Consider the following 22,870-nt stretch of genomic DNA (forward strand, 5'->3'; position numbering starts at 1 on the left):
GTTTGAATGGCAAGGCAAGTACAATTTTTCTAAAGGTGCAATCCTCTAATGCTGCGTGTCCACGGCTGAGTGATCCTGACCGCTCCTCTTCTGTGTGCATCACTAGGTTCAAATCCCTATTTCACCACTGCCAACTCCGTGGGAAATGGGATTTGAAGATAGCCATTGAAAAGTCAACCACTTGAGAGAATGATACTGAGATTGGCACTCAGTGTAGGAAGCAGCCTTTACCCAAGACTGCAAGCTGATTTTTATTTCCGTTTCCGAGTACAGCTCTTGTATTGCTTGAAGTAAACTCGGTGGGCATGTTCGGTCTGTCATTTTGTTCCAGAGTAGTTCCTGGTCAACACTGTCGAAGGCGTGTGCCAGGTCGACAAAAGCCAAATAAATCCTATTTCCTCCTTTTCAACAGGTTTATTGGGAACAAATTGAGGGAACAACCACCACCCTTTACAAAGCCTGTTTGCCGAATGTCCATAGACGCTACTTCATGGATCCATGTTGTAAATGGTTCAGCGTCTGTGTTGCAAAGATTTTACCAACAACATCTAGTAGGGCTATGGGTCTAAAGTTTTTCGGGTCAGATCTCAGTCCTATTTTAAAGATGGGCACAATCAGGGCACTTTTCCAGGATTTTGGCACCCTCCCTTCTCTTATGATGTTACAAAAGAGGGTATAACAAAACTCTTCCAATTCCTCAGGGTTTTGCTTGAGCATCCAGTTTGTCAAGCCATCAGGGCCTGGGGGCTCTTGAGGAACGTAATCTTTTGATGTTTGCCAAAATGTCATCTTTACAGATCTCAAACTTTATATTTCGTAAGAACTTGTAAAAGATTTTTGTCAATGTATTTTTGCAACTTTTTTATGTTTTTTGTTTTTTTTGTTTGCTTCCCCGTTTTTTTATTTTCTTCTTTATTTTGAATTGCACTAGGGTTTGGTTTCTCAAAAATGGCAAAGTTCGTGCCCCTCGAGGCACTGCATTTTTTGTTGGCATTTAGTTCTTCAGATGGAGGTGTGATTAACCACTCCGCATTCGCTGGGGTCGAAGGAATAGCTGCTAGGTCACCAATACCATCCACTACTGCAGCTTCACTGGGAGTACAAGGGCTTGGGATGTTCGGTTGGTGGTCGATGTTCGCGCTTTCTTTCCGAATGCGTTCCTCAAGTCCCCCCTGACTGGTCAACTAATGAGCCTCGGGCACTTGATGTCAATTCCTCTGCGTTCAGTACTTTGTGGACTCCTCCTGTGGAGTCCCCGGTTAAATCATCCACATGTTCTTTGGGATAGGGTCTCCCATTTTGATTCTGCACGTCACACTCTTGCTCTAGGTCGGGTCTTTTTTGTGGTCGTTGTTTTTGCAGAATCAATAAAGCTTCCCTTGCAACTTCTGCAAGAAGGCGTTTATCCTCTGAATTATTTTTGAGCTGATCTCTCAATAAAGTATTTAGCATTTCATTTTTCTTGGAGCAGTTAGTTTCCTGTTTCAGTTCCTGGACCGCACCTTCCATGTTGATTATTTTGGAATTTATTAGCGCTAACAAGATGTTTTGGTCTTTGCAAGATTCGCTAAGGTGCTTGTACAATTTTAGGAGCGGAGCAACCGTGATGGTCAGAGCCGAGATTATGTTCGGCCGTAGTTCGTTTATTACTTGTTCAACGAGGTCCAAGCAGACCACCCGATCACTTGGTGACTGTACATTATTATGACTCCTCGTAGTAGAGGCTGTTCGTCTTATCTTTGGAAAATCTCTTTCTATGAATGAGTCTGAGGAGCCATCTTCAGAGGAATCCACAGACGTAGTAGAGCTCTGTCTTATTTTAGTTTTTGCTTTGGCATTTGATTCTGTGTGCAGGTCCTTGCAGTGGATTAAAGAGTCTCTTTTCTGGGAGCTTGCTGGAGGCAATTTCGAACTATGGTCCAATTTTCTACGTTTTAACGGTATACTTGATTTGCTTTCTCTGGCAGGCACGTTCTGGTCCCCCTACTTGGTGCCTTCCTGATCCCTCTTTCGGCTGTTTAGCTTTTTGGATAACTGCCATCGAGGCATTGGTTTTCTTCAGATTTTTTAGCAACTGGTCGGCGACCATTAAAGAATTAAGGCGTTCGGCTTTCTTCCGAGGTTCAAGGCTTCCTGTAACAGAACTCTGTGCACCGACGCCCAAGGGAGCTGCAAGTAATGGATTTGTCTCTGATGATGTTTTCGCTGTCATATTTGGGGGAATCAATTTAGAATGAGTCAGGTTCTCATATTCGCTCTCGTCCGATATTGAGCCGTTCACTGATGCAATACAAGTTTGTAAATTATTTTCCCCGCTCCTTGACTGTATTTTCTTTTGTTTTGTGACCAAGCGCCACGTTAGAGCTTTCAAAGAGAGCACACCGGGAACAGCTGCCACACGTTCCTCGACTGTGCCCATGAACTCTAACACCTTGTGGCCCCCTCCAATCCGCACAACACCAATGATCCCATTTTATTGCTTTCGCTACTTCCAGTTCAACGGAGCTGTGACTCATAAAGCCCCCAGTTGGATAATCATGTGATCGTGTTACAGAGCCCAATAGTTCAAAACAAACAGATCTCGGGTCCAGTTCTACATGGGAAGAGAAAAACTCCTCAGACTCCTCAGGCTGTATAAACAAGCAGGGTCTTGCTATCGAGACAGGAAGCAATCCTTCTGGTTGCAGTGCAGGTGCTGTTACTCGCGGTGCTTTACTTGTGTAAGTTGGGGGAGCTGGGCCTCAGCTGCAGCGGACTCGAAATGACGACGGCGCTGGTCTCGTGTCAGGGAGGCTGCTCTCGCCGAGCTGGCAGCTGTTTGTTGTAGCGCAACGTCCATTGCGAGAGAAAGGGTTGGATCCATAACTTCTTACTTGCATGGTTCCACAGGTAACACAAGGAACACACACACACTCCGCGACGCGCTGCGTCCGGAGGTGGGTTTATCAGCAGTAGGTTCCAATAGAAAGAGAAGAGTTACTCTTGCACAGTAACACAGCACGTCCGGAGCAAGGAACCAGAACACAACGAACACTCCCACACATTTCCTTTTGGACAATCATACCCAGCTAGGGGCTGGTGGAGACTCTGAGAAGATTGTGGATGCAGGGCTTAGAAAACCAGCCACAATCACATTTCCTAAGGGGAAGTAAACTAAGCTGAGTCTTGGTATTTCTTTCCCTCTTTACTTTCTTCCTTCTTTCATATGCTATAATAGTGTTCGACAGGTGTTAGGCAGAAACCTGTGCAGTTCCCTCTGGGATCACTGCAAAAGATTTAGGACTACAGGTGTTTGGCAGTAAACCTACTTGGTAGCAGTCTGTACCACACAGATTCACTTGGTAGCTGTGGCTGAGCAGTCAGACTTCCCTCAAGAAGACTTAGGCAGTATACAGATTATTCACAATAGGTCAAAAGAACACAGTAGAACAAGTAAACACTGACCAGAGCTTGGTGTAAAAGAGATATAATTATTTATTTAAAACCACATCTAGAAAAACACACAGGCACTAATAGTAAGCAATTCAAAAACACGGTCACTAAAAGATATACACTCCCTTAAAAGAATATTAGACAAGTCTTAAGTAAAGCCCCACTTATTTTCAGACAGCGGTGAGCGCTTAACGTAGATGGCACTCTAATAATTCGTTTTAAAAAGGGAGAGAAAAGCAGAGAATCAAATGAAACAGATCCCAACACTTTTTCACGAACACAACAAGGGAGGAAGGCAAAGTAACACAGTGAATTCAGAGTGACTAGGCCGGACCCGCTTTAAGAGGATCAAAACGAGATGTGTCCAAGGTCACACAGTTGCAGTGCACAAAAGTCTTGTAACGGTTCAAAAAGGAGTTGGACCAAAGAAAGGGACCAGTTAGAGGGTCAAGGCGGCCAGCCCAGTCCAGAAGGTTAAGGGGTTATTATTACCTTGTAGCAATCTTTAGAAAGGGAGGCCTAGCGGACACAGTACCTTAAAGTGGTGAGAATACTCCAGCGGGGGCAGTTGTTCCTGGCAGCGGGTGCAAGTCGGTGCTTCGTCCGGGGGAAGAGAGGATCTCGTCGGGAAGGAAGACAGGAGTCCGGGTGCACTGCCAGGGAAGAAACCAGCCGCAGAGTTTCTCAGGTACAAGGAGTGGTCCGTTGGTTCGCGGTCCAGTGGTAAGTGGCTATCCGGCTGCCGGGGTGCTTGGCACGGGCAATTCGACCACAGACTGGTCTGGGTTGCGAAGAGAAGAAGGTAAACTGGTTGTGCCCACCAGTCAGGGGAAGAAGCCTCTCCAGTCGGGAGATCTTCTCTGTCGTGGGGAAGTGGTGAGTCGGTTCTCAGGGCTCCGCCGGTAGTGTCGTCGTGGTAGGTCAGCTCAGCTTCTCCCTCGTCGGATTCTCAGGTCCTGTGGCGACTTCTGAAGTTCCAGTCCCCAAAGCCCTGCTTTTATGCAGCATACCCCATTCACTCAGCCTAGCTGCCAATCAAACATGCGGCCGGCTCACCACTTGGGCCGATCACACAAGAGTGCGACTTGAGTTACCAAGGTAACTCAGTCCAGGGTGCCTAAACCCCCTCTCACACCCCCTGTTTTACCCAGACAGAGTGGCACCACTTTTGGAGGCTTCTGTGGAGAAGCCCACCAAAAAGTGGAACAAAGGGCTCGACTTGGGTTGGAGTCACAGAAGAGAACACAAACGCCATTTTAGAATCGAGTCCTGGCAAAAAATACCAACCAGCGAATTAATATTAATTAAATAAACCGGCGGTATGTTCGAGGCTATGAGAATTAAATAATTAAAGTTGGTAGCCTCGAACAATGGGAAAATCCCATAGGGAAATATTCGCGGTCGAATATAAAAAGTAGTATCCACTGCCGCCAGCCAAAACTCGATCAGGGGGACGGAGATGTGCCCTCTTGACTAACAGACCTCGGGGCAATCGAATTGCCCCGACCAGTACGTCCACAATATGATGGTTTGTACTGGTTTATGTTAATAATTTGGGACTAGTAAAGCCAATGGTGACTTTACATGCCCTGGGAGACAGTAGTCAGTCCCAGGGTATGGAGTCTATGGTGGGGGGGTCACTATGACACCCCTGTGTTACTGCACGGAGGGTGCTGTGTAACACACATAGAAAAAACACATAAGACCCTATGGAGTAAAGGACCCCATAGCCCATAAAACACATTAACAGTCAAAGGAACACCATAAATCATGTCCAAGAGTGGGAGAAAAAGAGTCTCACTCTTGGCAGGAGAAAAAAAACAAACTCCAGAAATCCAGCAAAGCTACTGGGGGACTCACTAGGTTAGGAAATTCAGCCAAAAGAGAGAATTCTCCCTAACAGGGGACGTCCCAACAAGCATTGGTTTGCTGTTTTTTAGCTTAGGGAACTCATCTTGGATAATAGGGACTCAACTGGGTTTTCTTTCTTCAATTTTATCTATAAAATATTGTGTCCAGTGTTACAACTCGTGGGAATGTGTCCCTTCTCCCCAGGTGGTGCCCCCCCTGTGAGGTTAGCGAGGTGAGCCCCCTCTGCAATACCCTCCCTGGGGGTAGAGGAGAGTCTCCCCCTTTGGGGACAAGGACTCCCGTTCCCAGGAGGAACTCCCTAGAGGACCAGGAAAAAGAAAACCTGTAAATCTCTGAGGATGAGATTTGTGAAGGGAAGATAAAAATGTGTCCTGTTATCACGAAATAGAAAATCCCCTTTTTAACTCCCAGTCCACTGGGACGAAGAAGAGGATGTATGGAGGAAGAAGATGAGATTTGTGAAGGGAAGATAAAAATGTGTTCTGTTATCACGAAATAGAAAATCCCCTTTTTAACTCCCAGTCCACTGGGACGAAGAAGAGGATGTATGGAGGAAGAAAGAACCGACCAGAGAGAGAGAAAAAGGTACAAATACTTGCAAAGGAAAAGCCCCACGACTACATTGGTCAGGAAGGAGGAGATTGGCGAAAGGAAGGAAGAGGCGGCAACTTAAAAAGGGTATGAACCTGGGCTGGGAAGCAATGACGAGGCAATGCATGCAGCGTCCTGCAGATACGGGAGACCGAGAGAGAAATCGGCTGAAGCACTGCTGGACGCATGGTATGCCGAAGAGAGAGAACGAAACAGAGAACAGTGGCGTCACCACGAGCAGATTGTGGTGGACCAGCGGTCCAAGTAACAATGCCGAAACCTGCCTGACGCATCCAGCGCGGAGCAAGAAAAACCCAGCTAACACAAACCCTGATGATGTTAACCCTAAGAAGAACAGAAGGTAATGGGGATAACAGGAGACTCGAGCGAGTGAATGACAATCCGTATAATTGGGACGATTATATTCGTCACAGTCACGAGAGTAACAGAAGTAAATGAGAATCATTCTGGGAATGTTCATACTTGTCACAGTCAACAGAGGAAGCCTAACAGAAGTGAGTGAGAATCATTATTCGAATGCTTCTACTCATCGCAGTAGAAAATAAATTGTTGTACAGTAAATACCAAGAGAAGTGGTAGAGAAATATATTGGAAGTGACTCCATTCAAAATAAGTCATACCAGGAAAGCTCAACTGAAGTGAAAGAACTGGTTATTAACTGGAAACCTCAGAACAGGCTGGAGTTTGTACACAGACACCAAGATAAAGGGAAAACAAAAGAATCGAAATATTTAAGAAAACAGGAAATATCCCAGATGGAGAAGATAATCCTGGGATAAGTTTGCAAATGGAGGTGAAAAGAATCAATCCATATAGGAAAAGGCCAGAGAAGAAACAAAAGTCTAAGTCAAGAATCAATGAACTTTATTAAATGAGAAAGGTAATCACCAGAAACTGAAGATTTATTAAGAAGTGGCTGAACAAAAAGTTCACATACATCAGGAGAAGGGAGACATTCTCCTAAGTTTGAGTTGTTATAAATACTGGTAGGGTCAGATAGATTAGAGTCGGACGGTGGAGGATTTCATTTATGGACATTCACTGACTAGCACCTTAGCTAGTTTGGATTAGGTAGGGACACCTTTAATAAAACACACCAGTGAAATGTCTAATAAGAGTCTGTATCCTTCTTCTGACTTAGCACAACAAACAATTCCTCTTGTCCGTCTCCTATGTCTGACCTCCCCCAGTACCTAAAATTAGAGACATATTACAAATAACTCAATTCAATTTAAATCTTGGACCATTGGTCATGTCGTGGCCGTAGGGAGAGGTCAATCGGATTTCTCTCCTGTAATTTTCTCTTTCTGTTTAGATATGTCTGAACCTACACTACATTTCACATTGTTTAGTCCAGTATACGTGGGTATTAGGAACAAACACTTTTACCTGTACTTGGGAGCAGCCGTTTTAGGTCTCGTGAAACTGCGTTGCTTCATTTAATGCTTATTCAGACATGGTGATACTTGTGTGGCCACCATGAATTGGAAGTCATTTTGATGACCAGGATGGATTTTCAGTTAGTAACTGATCATTCGAACTAACATTTGAAATTGGATTCTCACTTTAAACTTGGTCATATTTACAGTCTAAAATTGCTATATAACCTTACTTGTTTTTCTCACGATTAGCATTAATTTCTTACTGTATTGGCTTAGGGAAGTCTTTAATTACAAGTGGGAGCGTGATTACTTCTTATTTTATATTTATGTAACAATGTGAAACTTTAATAGCATTTAATGTGCTGGAATAAAGTATGAAAGTTAAATTATGTTGAGTCTTTGTGTGTCTGGCTGATCGAACAGTGATGGTTGTGGGGCAGCAGAAATTGACTATTTAGATTGGAGGCCATAATGCAACTAGCTATGTATGAAGAATGGATCACATTTCTATATTGCATGTAGGACATAGATTTCTGAACTGCTGTGTCTCACCCTGTTAAAATATATTGTACCTAAGTTTTGAAGTACCATACGCCTTTGATCTTATAAAGTCTCAATTCCCATGTCATGCCCTTTCTTTTACATACTTCATCCATTATGTCTCCTGATCACCTGTATGCTCTATTTTAGGTATTTTTCACTGTGAACAGCACGATAGGCGATGACAGCACATAGTAAGTTGTTTGATTTTTATAAATCTGCCATTTATATTGAATTAAATTGTGAAGCCCTCAGCACTGCATTTCAGACCTTTGCAGCAAGGAATAATTTGGCTGGAAAACCATAGACCCGCAATGGCCTAGCTATTATAACAGTGCCTTGCATACGTGTATGTATGTAGATGTTTTTTAATCCTTTCTAGCTGTCTGGTGGTAGTCTTAAGATTTGACAATCGTACATTGTTTTGTAGAGTATTAGTAGAAGAATTGTCTTGGGCTAAGCCTTGTCTTGGGCTAAGCCTAGTTCAATGTACCAAAGACATTTTTATTATAGTTTTGGTAATACATTGTCAGAGGGATTCAGTAAATGTGCCTACCTAATTGCTCATGAATTTGTTTTTATAGTTACATTGTGGGTAACTAGGATGTCCAAACTAACAGTATTATACCAATATCTCCCCAAAACTAATACAGCCAACCTGTTATGATCTCTCACAACTCGCTTGGTTATGGTAAAATTGACTAGAAACCCATTTTTCAATAGTAGCATATAGTCTATTAAAGTTTGTTAATCATTTTAATTTTAGCAGACACAGTTGTATCCGAGGGGTTCAAACTGTTAGCCACTCTCAGATTTCCGAAGAAATTCTAAGGTAGAAAAGTGTGACATTATTGCATTTAATTTGTCCAAGGGCGTCACATCTTCTAACAAAATTATCTGCATTAAAGAGTGGTATTAAAATCACACATTAGGAAAATGTGAGCTAAACCTGGCAAAAATTAGTTTAAAAATACTCTTAAGGTACTCAATAACTATCCTCATTACTATTTAGTTGTCTTCCTTGTCCATTGTTTTATTGTAAACATTTAACAGACAGTATGTTCCCTTTTGATTATATTTCAGGCTGATCTATGTATGGGGAAGTCTTCTTGTGTTGTTTTGCATCAACAAGGCTAGTTGTTATTCAAGTTAGTAAACCTTGTTCTGCTTTCCACTGCTTGTTTTTCATGGTTGGAAGTGAGAAAAAGAACAATAGCACCAAGAGCTGAGCAATCATACTGGACCTTAACAGTTGAAATCTTCACACAAGGACCTATGTGAACCTCAACACATGAGCACTTGCTGACATTTACCTATAACTGTATATAAAATGACTTGCTCTATGGTTATACTGTAACTAGCACCTTGATGCCTAAGGGTTTAGAGCACTGCAATAAATGTAAAAATAAATAACATCTAACGCAATCTTATCATTTTAACATATTTCTTGAAATCAGCAAATTTGGTGGATCTTACTTTTAACTTTAATCTAACCAATCCAGGTCTCTCAATTCATCTTTACTCCCTGCAACATACCAGCCAAGGAGTAAGATGGAGCCCACTAATTTGTAGCTCTCCATTTTATGCAGAAAGGCAAGGCCAGTTTGATTCCGATGCATGTTTTATTCTCCAGTGTCTTCCAAATTAGAACAAGACGAGTTTCCATCTAATTTTCCACATCTATATTTGCTAATTGCAGTGATTTAATCATACTCCCATTGGTCCTCTGTTCAGCTGTATACTGTGCTTTGTGAAGAGACTGAGGTGCAATAAATAAAAGGATTGGCTGATTGACAGAGTAAATAATAGAGTTTAGACATTTATGTTCTAGAGATCCACCTCTTAAGGTCAATCCAGTAGAGTTACTTTCTCTAAAGGATCTTATTTATGCACATAAAGTGTGCTTTATTCCCTGTTTGGCAAAAGACCACTTCCATTTATTGTTGTGAAATCTTAGATTCATTTTCTTTTGTCTTAAAGGCATGTGCTCACATTTCTGATTACTTTGATATTTGACATGGGAAAAAGTGGGAGTTAGAGAGAATATATGTGTGCAGTGTAAATGTCGCAAATGTTTGCCAAGAGTTGTGAGTCGGATTCCAGCCAAATGTCATATTTACTAACATTAATATCTACTTGGGTCAGAAGGTATTGAAAATAAGACATGGGAAGGAGTTGAGTAGGCCTCAGACCGTACTTCTTGATCTGTAGCGCAGACTCGTTCTGAAGCAGGAGATGCCTAAAGAAAGGTTTTAAATTGAGGGATTCAGAGTCTGGAAAAGGAGTGAAGATAGAAACTAAGGAGGCAAACTTTGAAGATGATGGATGTAATACCACCATCTTTGTCAAAAGGTCTGAAAGGGTAGCACATCAGACATTTGGAGGAGAGAATAATGTGTTTGAGTGGTTAGATGGGTAGCATTCATTCTTATTGACGAGGAGTGAAGTATGTGGGCACAATAGCGAAAGACCGGTAAGAGGTGCCAGTTTATCTTGTTTATAGAGGCTGGTTGTGGAGGGGGATCAGTCTGAGTTGAATGTTAAGTCAGTATATGTCTTCCTGTGTAGGTGAGGTATATCTCCTCTTGTTTTCATCACCAGGACAGAATAAAAAAGAAGCAATAAATGGATGTTAAGCGCAGTAGATATCTAGCAATACAAATTAATCTTGAAGATTGCCACTTAAAAAGATGATGTTCGCAATAACCCATTGAGACCAATTTCACATTGTTCAATCCCACAAGTCAAGGAATTTAGAGATTTGGTAATGATCAGCAGTGAAAATGATGATTGCCATATCAACAGATCCCGCACCCTCATTTCATAGCGGGTAGGAGGTAAATTACTATTTCCCTAACATTGCCAGATATCACGATGCAACATTTTCTGTAGATTGAACTGGCATAATGTCACAGCAATAAAGTCTTCTTATGGGGAGGTCCCATGTTGGCTTTTTCTACGTCGACTGTTAACTTTCATATATCCGAGTTACAAAGTGAGCCTCACAGCACTCGTGCATTTGTTAAAGTGAACACTGAAAAGTATATTGAATTTGTTAAACATAAGAGAAAATAACCGGTGCATTGTTTGCAACCCGATAGCCAAAAGTGTCTTGAGCTTGGCTCTTTTTCAGGGCTCTTCTTGAATGGTTCAGCAACATATAACAAGAATTCAACCAATATTAACTAGATCTTTATTACTGTTATTCAGAGCTGCTAGCCAGAAGTGGGAGGGGGAAGCATTGAACTCTCTCCAATGCTTGAAATTGAATGTTGGATTTAATGGGAGCTTACAGTGAAGCTCACAGTGAAATTCACTTCCCGAGACCCTTATTAGGATTTGTGTTGTACAGAGAAATTCCGGGGTTGTGGGAAGTGAATTTCACTGTGAGCTTTACCGTTAGCTCCTATCAAATCCAATATTCCATTCAGTTGCAGACCTCAAAGGTGGCAGCCAAGTCCCTAGATGCCGCCATCAGGCAGCCTCAGCAGTGTCACCCCAGCAGATCATCTTGGAGGAGTAGGTCCTTTCACTACTACTCCTCAGTTGGAAGAGCGAGAGGACAGGCTGGCCAAAGAGGACAAAGAAGATTCCCTCGTGATGGATGAGAGAGCGGTGCAAAGCCCGCCAAAACAGCGCCATCGTTACCATTAGCTGCTGTTTCAGCCGCTTCAAAACCTCTCTGAGGTCTTGACTCACGACATCTTGGTGGGAGGCAGACTGCCAAAACATCTGAAAGAATGACGAGGTATTACTACGGATGCATGGGGACTGGAAATAGTAGCCCAAGGTTACTGCCTCCCTTTCATACAGAAACCTCAGGATCATCCACCGGGAAGCCATTCGCTAAATGTTCCAGATCCATTCCTTTTGCAGTACGTTTTATCCCTGCTAGAGAAAGGTGCTATAGAACCAGTACCTGTGATAGAGAGGAACAAAGGATGGTATTCTCCCTATTTCCTCATCCCCAAGAAGGACGGAGGACTGAGACCCATCTTGGACTTGAGATACTTGAACAAGTTCCTCAGGAAGGACCAGTTCAAGATGCTCACACTTTCTCAGATCCTTCAGGCCCTCCAGTTCTAGGATTGCATGGTATCATTGGACCTTCAGGGTGCTTACTTTCATGTGCCAATCCATCACAAGCACAGGAAGTACCTGAGGTTCGCCATTGGCGGTTCTCATTATCAGTTTTGAGTTCTGCCATTCAGGCTGACCTTCGCCCAAAGGGTTTTCACCAAGCGGATGGCAGTGGTGGCAGCAAGTCTCCGGAGAGGGGGGAGGGGGGGAATCCACGTCTACCTCTACCTAGACGATTGTCTGATCAGGGCACGTTCACCCGAACAGGCCCAGGAAGATCTCAGTACCACCTGCCAATCCCTCCACAGACTGTTCTTTTCCCTCAATTACAAGAAGTCGCACATGATACCATCTCAGAAACTCCAGTTCATTGGAGCGGTCCTGGATGCATCCTTGGGAAAAACATCGCCACGGAAGGTGAGGGCCCAACACATTTTGCAGATGGTCACCAAGTTTGAGTGCCTAGTGTCTTCCGGCTTTCGACTATTTGAGGTTGCTCGGCCTCATGGGATGCTGCATTTTTCGAGTGCAAGAGGCTTGCCTGAGAATGAGACCCCTCCAATGGGCTCTCAAGACACAATGGTCCCAATTTTCAGGCAGGATGTCAGACCTTCTTCAGGTTCTGCGCTCTAGGGGACACGATCGTAGTGGACTGGGAGTTTCCACTCCTGCACGTGTTTCCTCCAGTGCCTGTCATTCCTCATGTGATCAGGAGGTTATGAAAGTTTGGAAAATCTATTATGCTAATTGCCCCGGATTGGGCCATGAGGAGGTGGTACCCGGACCTTCTTGACATGTCCATCTGCCCTCCAATACGTCTTCCACAAAGAGAGAATTTTCTCTCGCGAGAGGTGGGTTGTGTTTTCCATCCAGAGGTCAAGACACTCAGCCTTCACACATGGTTTCTGAGAGGCTGAGATGCAAGGATTGGGCCTCACAGATTTCGTAATGGAGATTTTGCTTTCGGACAGAAAGCCAGCAACACAATCCTTATACCGCTGCCGTTGGAACAAGTTATGCAGCTGGTTTAGGGAGAAAGATGTGGACCCTTTTCAATGCGATACACCTATGGTGTTATCTTTTCTATTACATTTGGAAAATTTGGGGCTCCAGATTGGAACAATCAAGGGTTATCTTGCAACACTTTCCATATTCAAGCGCACCTCGGAAGAGGCATCCTACTTCAAAATACCCTTAACTCAATTTCCTAACAAACTCACAAATGTGTTTCCTCCTACACCTTTTCAAATCCCTTCTTGGGACCTTAATTTCCATTCCTGCCCTTTAAGGTTGCTAATTTACAAAACTATTTTGTTAGTAGCGATAACATCAGTCCGCAGGGTGAGTGAGTTGCTTTCCTTATCCTGTAAACCTCTGTTTACTACATTTTACACGGATAAGGTTGTCCTCAAGGTCAACCCCTCTGTTCTCCCTTAGATTGCATCAGACTACCATTTAGCACAGAAAATTGTGCTTCCGGCCTTATCCTCCACCTCATCCTGGAAAGGAAGAGGAAAGATTTCATAGACTCGATCCAAGGAGAGCACTAAGCTTTTATGTTTTAAGAATGGCAAGGTTGAGACAGCACAACCAGCTTTTCATTGGCTATACAGGACACCAACTAGGTCAGTCAGTTACCAAACAAACTCTATCCAGATGGATCATACTAGCTATTTCGGAGTGCTACTGGCTAGCTGGGAAAGATCCCCCAGAAGGCTCAAGAGCTCATTCCACTAGGGGCATGGCAACTTCCTCTGCCCTTCAGAGGGGAGTTCCGATAAAGGACATCTGCGAGTCAGCTACCTGGTCCACCATCCACACGTTCACAAAACATTATTGTTTAGACACCTCTAACAATGAGGGAAGATTTGGGGAGGCAGTTCTATGCTCCATTCTTGAGAAACATTACCTCTCAAATGTCTACTCCCTCCTCCGAAAGAACTATCATAAGATGAGGAATATGTGGAAGCAACATTCAGCCGAAATAACGTTACCAGGGTTAAGTAACTTGTTCATGTGTTGTCTGTGTCCTCTCTTGATACCATACATGTCTCACAACTGCGACTCCAATCCAATGTATCTATTTTCCCAGGTACTCAGCGCAGGTGTTGGTTTATTCCCACCCCACTCCATTGATCTATCTGAGTTTTTGCAGGAGGGGTATCAAAGAATAGACTTCACCCCTTAGCTCGCTCCTTAGCAGACACCACCAGGACCACGCCACCATAGGGCAAGGGTCCACGACCCGCTAATTAGATAACACACTGCTTTGCAGATGAGACAAACAAAACAGCTCATCATGAGTTTAGTCATCTATCGTGATACTGTCCACAAGGCAGACCACGACATCGAGGTGGCTGAGCACTATGAAAAATACCATAAATTAGGTTCTCCTAACTAGTGTCTCGTCCCTAAATTAAGATAACCTTGTTATTTTAGCTCTGTTCTTTCAGACTATGCTTCAGCGATAAACTGAAGCAACATCTCTTTTTCCCATCTTTAAACGCAAAGTGTCTTGGACTAGAAGAGATCACAGGGAGTTGATTACTTCTAAATTAGGGTTATTGTGAAGATGAGTGCCTTGATGTGATTTAGTTGATGAAAGCTCATAATCTAGCAATCACCCCCTTTTCTGGGGTCATATGGGAGGTACACAATGGGGTTATAGCGATTTGCAGCACAGGGCTCTCTCCTGGGTGCCAGTGGTGCTTGTTTTTTGTTGGCAGAAGGGATCTGTGCATAATGTGCAAACCTGAACTCCTGCCTGCTCCTTCTTAAGGCTTCTACTTAAGGCTTCTCACAACTATGAACTGGATTTTATTTCCCTTTGTAATTCCTTTAATGAGGCAAACAATCCTCTGGCATTAGTGATTCCAGTTGTGTGCATACGTTATTTTTTATTTTGTTGATCCTAATCATTTGATAGTAAAAGCTGTAGGATTGTAGGGCAAATGGTGTTTGGGGAATCATTCTTTTCAAGCTAGAGATTTCCTTTTCTCACTACTATTTCTAATATATTGTGTCTTGAAGGAGAAAATAAAATCTATATATGTAAGTATGTTTGGATGCATCATGCCACTTTTGTTATCCCCAATTAACTTTTTTTATTCTTTTTTCCAGCAATATCTGCACGTGGCCTAAAATCAAAGTTCACAATATTTTTCTACACATACAGTAAGTAAAAATTCTGTTTTAGCTAAAACATAAACTTAATTTCAACTGTTAATTTCTAAGAAAGAAAGTTACATTAGACTTGGAGCAAAGGTATGTAGGGAGTTCTTAAGGAATATTTCTGCTGATATCTTGTGTGTGTCCTTGCAAGTCCGTAAGGCGCCCAAGTCAGGCTCCCCCAAAAAGGTACTCTGTAATCATTTTCCAAAGCATGTCGCCCCTCTCAGCTCCTTTTGCGTACTCACTGGCTAGTGTCAACTGTTTGTCATACTTTAGTAGGCTGCACGTAGTTGCAGTCATTTTGTGATCAGGGAAAAAAGGCTTGTTGCCTGCAGGATCGCATCAAAATGGTCACTTTGATTTAATAATAATATTAATAATAATAATAATAATAATAAACATTTAGACATGTTTACCTGCTACACGTGGCAACAATTGGGTGGCCTATATGATCATCGCCTTCCTGAGACTCCGGGTTGGGGGCTCAGGACAGCATGACCAGATCTGGACAGATATATGAGTGGATGTCTGGGATTCACTTCTGAAACTTCATCCTTAGTGTTTGCACGGGAAGAAGCCCTGGCAAGTTTGAATGGATCGACTAATCTGGATTAGGTGGCGGCCAAATATTTGAATGATGCATTTTGCTGGATATGAGACTGAATGCACATTCAGACTCCAAGATCTGTATAGGAACATAGGTATCGGCATAATTCCTTTTTCAAATGCTGGGACTTGTCCTTCGAGCAGCTTCGAAGGTGTCGCCCTTAAGAACGAAGAAGGCTTTGCTCCTGAACTCTGACATTAAAGTACTGCTGGAACATGCACACTCCAGACTTCACACCATGACCACCAGTGCTCTGTTCCCTTGACTCTGCTGGTTTAGTTCAGTTCAGCAATGCAAGTAATGTTTAGTGCATATGACTGCTTCAGCTCCTTCTTGCGCATTTTCACCACTGTGCCTCCACCTGCACTGTTGTTTTTACCAAGGCTGCACTTTTTGGCATAAGAAATAGCTGCACCATGCTCTGGTAACTTTTCTTCATTCTGTTGCCATGCGCTGTGGTCCTTGGACCATCCTCCTTGTACCGGGGTTGCTGTCGGCACGCTTTACACTTTCTGCACTGAATCGTGAACACTTCAACATAAACGGAGGCTTTGTTGGCTGCATTTTGTGTAAAGATTCACAATCAAATGAAGGGATGACCTGTTGTATCACCTATTTGGAACTATGATCAAAATTTTTAAAGTGCATAGCAAATTTCCTCATTATATCATATTCCTAACTTAATGAATGTGATTAATCTGATGATGTCATCACTCGTTTCCCAGAGGTAGCCTCTCCTTATGTGGCCAGGAGATAGGACCCGCTAACTGTTCCTGACCCTCGGGGCGGATCACAAGAGGGAAGGCGACCCTCAGAGGGATGGACAGGCTTCCTTTAGTGAGTCCCTCAAGGTTCCATTCTGGGGCCTTTCCTCTCCTCTCTCTATACTTCTCCCTTGACTGATATTATCCCATCCTTCGGTATCTCAAAACATTTCTAAGCGGATGATGGCCAACTCTTTCTGTCTTTTTCTTCCTTTACGTCTTCTATTCATGACAATCTTGCTTCTTGCCTTTCAGCCATCAAAACTGGGATGTCTGACCACCTGACCACTTTCTTGTCCTGAATACTACCAAAACTGAAGTCCTTTTTTTCCGGCTAACACTCTTCCTCCTCCATCTCCCTCTGTTTCTTTTCCTCCTTCTCTTCCTATTGCTGACTCTGTTCAAAATCCTGGCCTCTATCTTGATACTTATTTAACTTTCTCTAATCATATCTTGATTATAACTCGTTCCTGTCGGTATCACCTCTTCAATATCGGTAAAACTCGTCCTTTCATTTAACACTACTAAACCTCCGATTTCTTCTTTAATTTCATGTCTATTTTATTGCTCTACTTTACTCTTTTGGTTTTCTTGTTTCTCGTCTGGCTCCGCTAAAATCTGTTTTTAATGCTTCTGTTTGTCTGCTACATTTACTTTCTCCTTGTTCTATTTTTGTCGCTATCCTCTCTTGGATGTCTATCCTTTTACACACGCCTTACATTTCATTTTCTTTGCATTGTATTTAAAGCCCTCTTTGGACTCGCGCCTTTGTATCTTTTCATGTCTTGTGTCCTTTTATGTTCTCTCTTGTGTCCCATGTTCTCAAGCTCAATATCTCTTAGCAGTTCCTCAACCTCCTTCCGCTCTTTTTCATTTCTTGCCCCTTATCATTGGAACACTCTCCCGCTCTCTCTTTGTTCTATCACTTCTTATTCCTTATTTCACACTTCTCTTAAAAACTACCTTCTTCAGTCTTAAATTGAAATTTTGTATAGTCTTATTTTACTTTGTACTGTAAGTGTTTTTGTTCATCGCTTTGGTGTAAAGTGCTACATAAATTACAAATAAAATACAAAAATCATCAGATGAGACATGATATACCCACTTTCCTTTTAGAGATATCTCCTCCATCCCCATGCCTCAATGGCATATTGTGAGCACCCCCTTCAACATTGTGTAAAAGCTTCTGACAGAACTCATGCACATTTTACACCTTGTGAAACCACATGTACTAGGACGAGGAAGAGGACTGTAATGAGCAAGAGTGTGAACCATATTGTGCATGTTCGTGTTATGAAGAATGTGATTGGTCCAAAACACTTTCCAACCTGGAGGCGGGAGTTTCAATCAGCTGCCACTGAAAGATGGAGAGACCTTCCTTTTTAAAGCGTCAGCTTAGAGACAGATGAGAGGCTCATGGTGCATTGCAGAGCAGACAGTATCCCAGACTGGGTGCATACCTCAAAGGTGAGTGGAGGCAGCGAGCGGGGGAGCCGTACCCAGCACTCCTGGCCGGCCAGGAAGAACAGTAAGAAGATTGAACCGAGAGCCGTGGTTACAGAGCACTACTGTTGAGAAGAGAAGTGCAGAAGCGAGCTCGGGTCTGGTCGCGTAAGGAAGCAGTGCTGGTTCTGACAGAAGAAGGAAGTCAGGGCAGGAACTGGAAGCTAAGACAGGCTTCATTCCGATGCGAGGAGCGAGAACGCTCCATGCCACTGACTGGGGAAAGCCGCCAGTGTTCCCAGATACCAAGGCGAGTACCCTGATTTATACGATTGGGGCGAGGGAACGCATATGTTGTTGGTGAGCCCAGAGGGGAGAAGGGGATGCTGAAACTGAGACAGAGATAATGAAAGAGTGAATTTGTTGCCAAGAGGGGGAAGAGTGTAATATAATAAAGTTGTATTTTGCAGTGAGAAGCGCATCGCCACAGGTGCAAGATCAGTCATTTCAATAATACACATTTCTGTGTCATAGCAACAAGGTGTCACACGCCCCCAAGTCAAATATAAGTCAATTTGCGAGTAAACGTCATGACGTGTCGAATGAAAGCTGTAATCATTTTCTGTTGGGTGTTTCAAGCACCATATGTCTGACAGGTGTGAGAAACCAGAAGGTGTTTCACCCGCTAGTCCCGGGCAGTCTCTCTCTCTCAGGTGGCCAGGGCATGGCCATCGCGTTTGGATCCAGACCCTGGGGGTGGACCAGTGCGGGAGTATCACCTGGGTGGAGGGGTCTTTGGGGAGTGGAAGTGGGATATCAGATAGTGAGATGTGGTATCCCCTCCCCTGTAACACCTCTACCCCATCCTATCAGGTAGGATACGTAGGAACTTTACCCCCCCACCCCCAACCCCACCTTTCCTACACAAACACTCTCAAACAGACAGCCCGCTCTGGGAGAAAACACTCACACCCGAGTATTACACCTGACATCTCCCAATACTGTGGTCAGGCAGTGTCAGGCAATTACTGTTAACGACTCACACCTGACTTCCAGTAAGCTTCCCCACACAAATAAAAGGTGGAGCACGAGAGCACACTCCGAGCGAGGCAAAGCACATGAAGGCATAGCATTTTCCAGACTGTAGCTGAAGGAGTGGAGATAGGCGGCAAACCGAGAAGAGAAAGCAAGAAGAGAGATTCCCTTGACCTTTCCGGTGAGAAACATTACTTTCCAGAAACCTTCAGATTGAAAGACGTGAGGCCAGGAAACCAGATTGAATAATCCTGCATTGTGTGTCGTAGATACCTGTGGCCCTCCTGCATGACTAGGCGAGTCGGGGAGTAGCTGCAGCTGCCGTGGTACCGTCCTTGGCTCCAGGATCAAAGCAGCGCCAGAGAAATCAACAAAGCCAGTGAGTTGGGGAGACCGAGGCAAGTCCGGTCTGTGTTTGAAATCAAGCTTGCAAGCGGCAACATTGTATAAAGAGCAGAAGAGAAAAGAATATTAATGCTTGTGGTGAAAGATGCGAGAAAAGATCAATTGCTGATGGATGTTTGAACTGTAAGGCGAATCAGAGAAGGTACAATATAACGTGACAGAGTGCTCTGGCACTGCAGGTATGCTCAATCGAAGGTCTGTGTTAAGTACCCGGGCAGGAAGTGGCAGAAACAGAAAGTGATTAAAAGGAAAAGTAATGAATGGAATGAATCAAAGTGGTCCTGCGATGAGTTAAGAAAAATCCATTGCACAGTTGAAAGTCTTTGCATCTTGATAAACAAAAGAAAGCAAGTTTATAAATGGTCCGAGGCTGACAGAGGGAGACCCGTGGTGAATAGTAAACCCAAGAATTTGTGAATGTGAAAATCCTGATGAAAAGGAAACTTTGATACTTTTTTGTTGCACCAGGATCTCTGCAATAATAGACTTTGGTGCAGAAGGCCCACATATCTATATTTGAACTGCATCCTTGTGGTAGAGAAGCCAGAGTGTGTGCGATGCTAGAGTGTCTCATCTTGCCCTGCGCATGAAAACGTGGCGAAAGGAAACCAACTGATCATCTATCATGTTATATTGTTTCTTGAACACTTATCTTTTGCATACATCGTTTACCCACACCATTTGTATTTAAAAGTAAAGATTGGCAATAGGTTTTTTAGTTCAGGCCCTTTTAATTTGCGAGACTCCACTAGGACTGCGTTGTTCTTATTTGATGGTCGTAGCTTGCTCCCATCCTTAGATTTAGGGTTAGATAGGCTTTGAACCAACCCATTGAAGTTCATTAAACACCCTTGAACTGTGATCACTTGTGTCTGTCTACACTGTTTGATACCATGTCTTCCTTACACAGGTAAAGTTCAGCAATCAAGTTGGCAAGCGATCGTTTACTGCTCGTTGTCATTCTGGACCTGGCACATGAGTAAAAACTAATCAACAGTGAGTCATGCCCCACCCCAGCCCCACAACCCAAACTAAGCTGTATATGCAGATCCAACCTCCACACCAATAGATGAATCTGAGTGGAAAGCTGGAGCTACCAATCCACACTTCCAAATAGCACACACAAGTCAAACAAGGCCATACGCCTTTCACACTGCAACCCACACGCGGGGACCTAATAGATAACATATAGGCAACTCCAAACACACACAGCTTTGCATCTTCCTTGATAACAGCGTATTGCTTACAGCAGCATGTCTACAGTGCAAAACTAACTATTTGCAGGGAAGTGTATTCCACCTGTTGGAAATAAACACTTTTCCAAGATAGGGCAACGAGATGGGCTCAGAGAGGGCACCAGTATGTATTCCAGCAACACCAAACGTACTCTTAGGAACCGGGAGACCAACAATGTGCAGGCTGCCTAACTAGACTATAGATAGTGCAACGCATGCAGTAGTTAACCATGACAACAGTTTCGGAAACTGCAGCTGAAATCATACCTGTTGATAACTGTACAATGTATTGCTAACAGATCACAAATACAACCAAATGAGCTCACCTTGAATTAAGAGACACAAAACCATATGGATTGCCCCATGTGCAAAAGCAAACCAACCGGGTCGATCATAACCTTTGCCCGGCCTGCTTGCGAACCCACTACACAGCGGGATTGCCACATTGCAATCTTCACGCCACACTAGGGATGGGTTTGTGAAAGAACTTGAAGATTTTGTTTTGCGATAAATAGAACTGACTATGTCTCAATTTCTTCAGTCTGGGACTCGTTCAAATGCTATATGAGGGGTGTTTTGATGTCAATGACCGGTTGCTACAGGAAGGAGAAAGAAAAGGAGCTGAAGTTATCCAAAGAGGCTAAGGCGCTTGTCAGGAGTCTGGCCAGAGACCACAGGGCAAAAGCTATATCTCACAGTATGCACTGTAGATTAGGGTAGATTCTTGAGGCTATGCTAGCATATAATAGAGACGGGGTACATATCCAGCTGATTTGAGGTGAGACCGGTATTCACATGAACTGCAGGGGCAGTATCAGGCTGTAAGTAAAGAGACAGAGAAAAAGCAAAGACACGCAAATATACTGGGCAACACGGTTTGATCAGAGTAAAGGGTTTATTGGAATATGATAAGGGGTCTCCATGGATTAGGGAAAGCCTTTGGGATCGGTACAAGCAGATTACTCTGAACTGTCATACAGCGGCTTCATGAGTTAGGTGTGCTAAAGAGACTGTTGTAATCAGCGTAATGGTAAAACTGGAGAGGATATACTGAGGCAGGTAAGACTCTAACGGACTAGGCGAAGGCAACGGAAGTCTCTTCCTTATCTGGAAGGAGAAAAAATGGGAAAATCCCAAGATTTTTTGTTAAAGGGGGATTGAGCAATAGTGAGACTACTTATATAGTGTTAGCAGCAGGAAAAATACTCAATTACCTCTCTTTAGTCTACCTTATAAGGTGGTCAGATAGAAACTAACAAAAGGATAAATTATTTAGTTCATTTACCCACATTCCATATGTATTGACAAAATGTGTCATGCCAGAGAAGTGAACATATTAAGACACATTTTAATCAACAATTAAATTCAGTGCATAGTTGTGTAGTGTATCCTTTCCACAAGGCATCACCACCATTTAAATTCATGAAAAAAAAACAAATTTTAACAAACAATTTGAAAAGCAAATCCAGAATGCTTACAAATTTGTGCCAATTATGGCTAGGGTTAGTAGATAACAATCATAATTAAACGTAAAGACAAAATATTGATGCCAGAATCTATTTTGGCAGGGGAGCAGACTATCAATGTACAAACAATGATCTAAACAATCGTTTTCATGAGAAGACAACGTTATTCAAGGTGTCTGTGGGATGTCTACATATGTTTCGGCTGAACAGAGTCTCGTGAACACCTTCCCTGGTGTTCCGCTGTTGTTATTTAAAGCCCTCTTCAGGACAGTACGTTGTTTCAATAGGATGACAGTACGTTCAAAACTCCGATCCCCGTTTTGTCAGAATTCAGTAGGAGACTTTTGGTCTTATTACGGTTAGACTAAAGTATGATCATTTTCTTCAGGCGATTGCTTCTGTTTCTGGTGCCCAACGTTCATCGGCTTGGACTTTGTAATGTCATCTGCCTGCTTTTTTCTTTTTTCCTTTGATCGCCGTGGTTGGGCGTCCTCCCGGTCGCTGTGCGCATCAACCTCCAAGTTTGAATGATTCGTAGATGCCAGAACTTGGAGGTTGATGAGTCAAAGCCGATGAACGTTGGGCACCAGAAACTCCATTCAAAAGAAACGGCGCATTTAAAACTCGCAAGTGGTCACATTCAGGAGGAAGGTCCAACACACTCAACTTTAACCTAAAAACGAAAAGACGTGTCTGTCCCCTGAACTTAAGGGGAACAGACCTTAAGTAAATGAGTGGATTAGTCATTCCAATCTACAAATAAGGAAGCAATCGCCTGAAGAAAATTATCATACTTTAGTCTAACCGTAATAAAACCAAAAGTCTC

At 43.2% G+C, this 22,870-nt stretch overlaps 1 protein-coding gene across 1 annotated transcript in view; it reads left to right on the plus strand.

The window, feature by feature from the left end:
* TMEM106A (transmembrane protein 106A) overlaps nt 1–22,870 on the plus strand; it is a 254,513-nt gene that overhangs the window by 181,347 nt on the left and 50,296 nt on the right. Inside the window, exons 6-7 of the mRNA XM_069634207.1 lie at nt 7,989–8,032; nt 15,039–15,092. Coding sequence (XP_069490308.1) covers nt 7,989–8,032; nt 15,039–15,092 — 98 coding nt within the window. The remainder of the gene's footprint in view (nt 1–7,988; nt 8,033–15,038; nt 15,093–22,870) is intronic.

This window comes from Ambystoma mexicanum, chromosome 13 (assembly GCF_040938575.1).
Source record: "Ambystoma mexicanum isolate Mex_15411 chromosome 13, UKY_AmexF1_1, whole genome shotgun sequence".
In the NCBI taxonomy this organism is placed as follows: Eukaryota; Metazoa; Chordata; class Amphibia; order Caudata; family Ambystomatidae; genus Ambystoma; species Ambystoma mexicanum.